This window comes from Clytia hemisphaerica, unplaced genomic scaffold, assembly GCF_902728285.1.
Source record: "Clytia hemisphaerica strain Z4C2 unplaced genomic scaffold, Clytia hemisphaerica genome assembly, whole genome shotgun sequence".
Classification (NCBI taxonomy): Eukaryota; Metazoa; Cnidaria; class Hydrozoa; order Leptothecata; family Clytiidae; genus Clytia; species Clytia hemisphaerica.
The window spans coordinates 1,245,997-1,249,141 of record NW_027103836.1 but is presented as its reverse complement, the minus strand read 5'-3'; the positions used below and the strand labels follow the sequence as shown (position 1 = coordinate 1,249,141).

The 3,145-nt window shown below is 34.7% G+C and overlaps 1 protein-coding gene across 1 annotated transcript; it reads left to right on the top strand.

Moving 5' to 3' along the window:
- The first annotated feature begins 614 nt into the window (after positions 1-614).
- LOC136807311 (uncharacterized) lies at positions 615-2,903 on the top strand. Its single transcript, XM_067063920.1, has 3 exons — positions 615-700; positions 1,117-1,544; positions 2,098-2,903. The coding sequence occupies exons 2-3, from the start codon at positions 1,142-1,144 to the stop codon at positions 2,595-2,597; spliced, it is 903 nt and encodes a 300-aa protein (XP_066920021.1). The 5' UTR covers positions 615-700; positions 1,117-1,141; the 3' UTR covers positions 2,598-2,903.
- Positions 2,904-3,145: the final 242 nt, after the last annotated feature.

The following is a 3,145-nucleotide window of genomic DNA, read 5'->3' as shown; positions in this document are numbered from 1 at the left end:
CCGCTTTGAACTACTTCATACAGATTTGGGATGACACATGGCACGCATCACTTTCGTTTTCGTTTTCAAGTAAAATGCAACGCAGCTTTGATCGTTTTGGCTGAAAGGGGAGCAACGTGAACAACGTTGAAGGACTCAAGTTTAGCATTTTCGATCTAAAAGTATTGGAATAAAATGAAAATAAAATATATTTGAGTGATTTTCCTAAAAAGCCCTAGGAAAATAAAGGGGGTTTCATAATTAAGTGATATAGAGGCTGAAATTTTTCAAAAATTGCAATTTGAAAATTGGCACAAAAGCCCCACAAAAGAGTAGAGGCTAAGCAATTGGATTGGTTGGTCGAAAAATAATTGGCTCATCACTGATGCAGCAGTTTATATTTAGATTATCCAAACAATTTCTGGGAACTTTTGAATGAACAAGTTATGTAAGTACAGTTAAAATACCATGTGACCAACTTATTACTACTACAGCCATTATCTTCAGATGATATACGCAGTAAAAACAGTAAAAATTCCCTAACAAACATGCACATCTAAAAAGCAAACAAGTTTGAACATATAAGTTTAAGATTCGTAAGTTGGCGAAAGTGATAGTTGATTTACAGTTATAACTCTTTGACTGCAGTCAAATGAAAACATTTTTCTAATCCAAACATATCATAAAGACGCAAGAAGACATAAGAAGGTGAACTCTCTAAGTAAGTATCATCAATTTCTACTTCGTCATTCTGATCGGGGAAACTACGATTTTTAAGCCTTGTTCTGTATTCTGGATATATTCAAAATTCACATCGCGTATACCATGGACAACAAAAAGAAAGTATCAATTTAACCTTTCCAATCTGACGGAACGTGAACATTCAAATTTTCACAAAGAAGAATTTTCAAAACTTGCATTTTAAATCTTTCAAGGGGGTTCTACTTGGGCAGAAATGGTTGATGGGTATGTGTTGCCGTTAAAAAGGAAGGTTTTTTTAACTTTACCAAGTCCTCTCTAAGAATTGCAAAAAAAACTACAGTAAATAAATATTTATTGGAACATTTTTGAAAACTTGCGAAATTTACCCGGGGTTTAAATAAGCGTGTAACAGGTGTCCTAATATATTTTTTCCAGATTTTCAAGAGGTGTTTAATCAAGAATGGGATCGGCAGAAAAAGCATTAGCCTTGGTGACAGGCATGAAAGTCATGTCATTAGAAGATGCAGCATCAGCAGGCCATGTTGCTCATCACATCAATAGCGCACCAATGATTAACATGATCTTTCCAGGATCCTTGTTGATTAATGACGATGCTAATGTGGGTTCAACAGATACTAAAAAATTCCAGGATGTGGGAAAGCTTCTTGAAGAGAAAAACCAGAATTTTGGGGCAAAATTGCTTTTGGTAGAAGAAACCGACCAAAGTGGATATAAAAAAGCATTGGATGATGGAAAGGATGAAAAGGAATGTGTGATTCTTAGCTCGAGTTTAGCTCATGAGTGGGATTATGATTTCACTAATTTGAAGCCAGCTTGGTTGTCGGAGAATTTTAAGCGTGGAGGTATAGTATTATTTTATAAAACGTCATGTAAAACGAGTCTGGCTTTTTATATTGTTAAAAATTTAACAGTGATGTGGCAAACATGCAGATTTTTAAGACGTTTTCGTATTAAAGATTACGTAAATAGATATCACGATTTATCAATGGACCTTTTCATAAATTACATCACGAACAACGTCGATACTGCGACTGATGATGTCTCACGAGACCTCAAAATTACACGTTTATCATTAGCGTTCAATTAATAACGAGGCAGTCGTTGCTCGTGAAATAATTTATTAAAAAGTCTATTATTCTTGCTCTTGCTCAACTATTGTTATTATAATCAATTTTGTGAAAGACCCAAAAAATGGACGTATTTTACCAAAATTGAATGGTTTTGACAATTTTTTTTTGCTAAAATGATATTTTCAAAAGTTTCGCGCGAATTTAATTTCGTGAATCGACGATCCCACGCGATTTTGCGAGACGAATTTTCACGAAAAATAGGGCAAAAAATCGCGAAATCGCGAAATCGAGAAATTTAATCCCTTAATATCTTTATTATTATCAGGTGTAGAGTATCTCCGCCCGTACGGATGGATGCGTTATGGAATTGATGTCAAAAGCAAATTCGATAGTGGAGATGCAACTTGGCTAGGAGAATCTGGAACACGGCATCACAGTAGCCCCAATGAGTGGATTGTCACTTACCACGGTACCGATTGTGTGGCTGCAACTAAAATTGCTGATACCGATAAGAGCAATCATAAACGTTTTCAGCTTCGAATGGGAAGTAATAATGTTTATGGAAGAGGGATTTACACCACAAATTCACCAAAAGAAGCTGAAGAATACGCGAGGTCTCGGAGCAGCGGTAAAGCAGAATATATTTACATTTACCAGATCCGTTTGAATCCGAAACGGATTAAAGATCACACCGATTCGAATAAAAATGATGTGAGATACACCAAGAAGAAATGGATCTCTCATAAAGGAGTATATTATTTTATCACTCCAAATGAGATTAAAGAAGATATCAGAATTTACGGGCTATTAGAAAAGAAGATTTAACTGTTGGGCAGCCAATACACTCTTTGACATACTTGTGTAAACTGTAATGAGATTTATTTTTGTGAAATTTTAAGGTTATCTTTGGGGCTTGTAACCTCGTACCCAGGACGATTGGTTCTTTAATATAGGGTCACCTAGTCGGTATCACGACCCTGGGATCGAGGTTGTGGGGCTTGGTGATTTATTTGAGATTGTTGCTTCTAGTTCTACGCTGTGATTTTTCTTTGAACTTTATGGGATTTTATTTTAGATTTCTTTTATAGATACATTATCATACATTGAAAGAATATTTTGTGATTGATGAAATTGTTGACAATTTTTGAAAAATTCATGTTTGAAAATTCCAAATTCATTATTTTTTACTGTGACCGATTTTCATGATACAGTTATCAAATATTCATGTTTCGAATTATAGAGAGTTTTCGAATTATAGGAGGTCGGACGTCCCGTCGAAGATTTCAACAATAAATCGAAAAGTTTTAATAATTTTCTTTATTGAATTGCTGAAGAGAGACTGAAAAACGAGTTTCAAAATTTCTATCATTTTC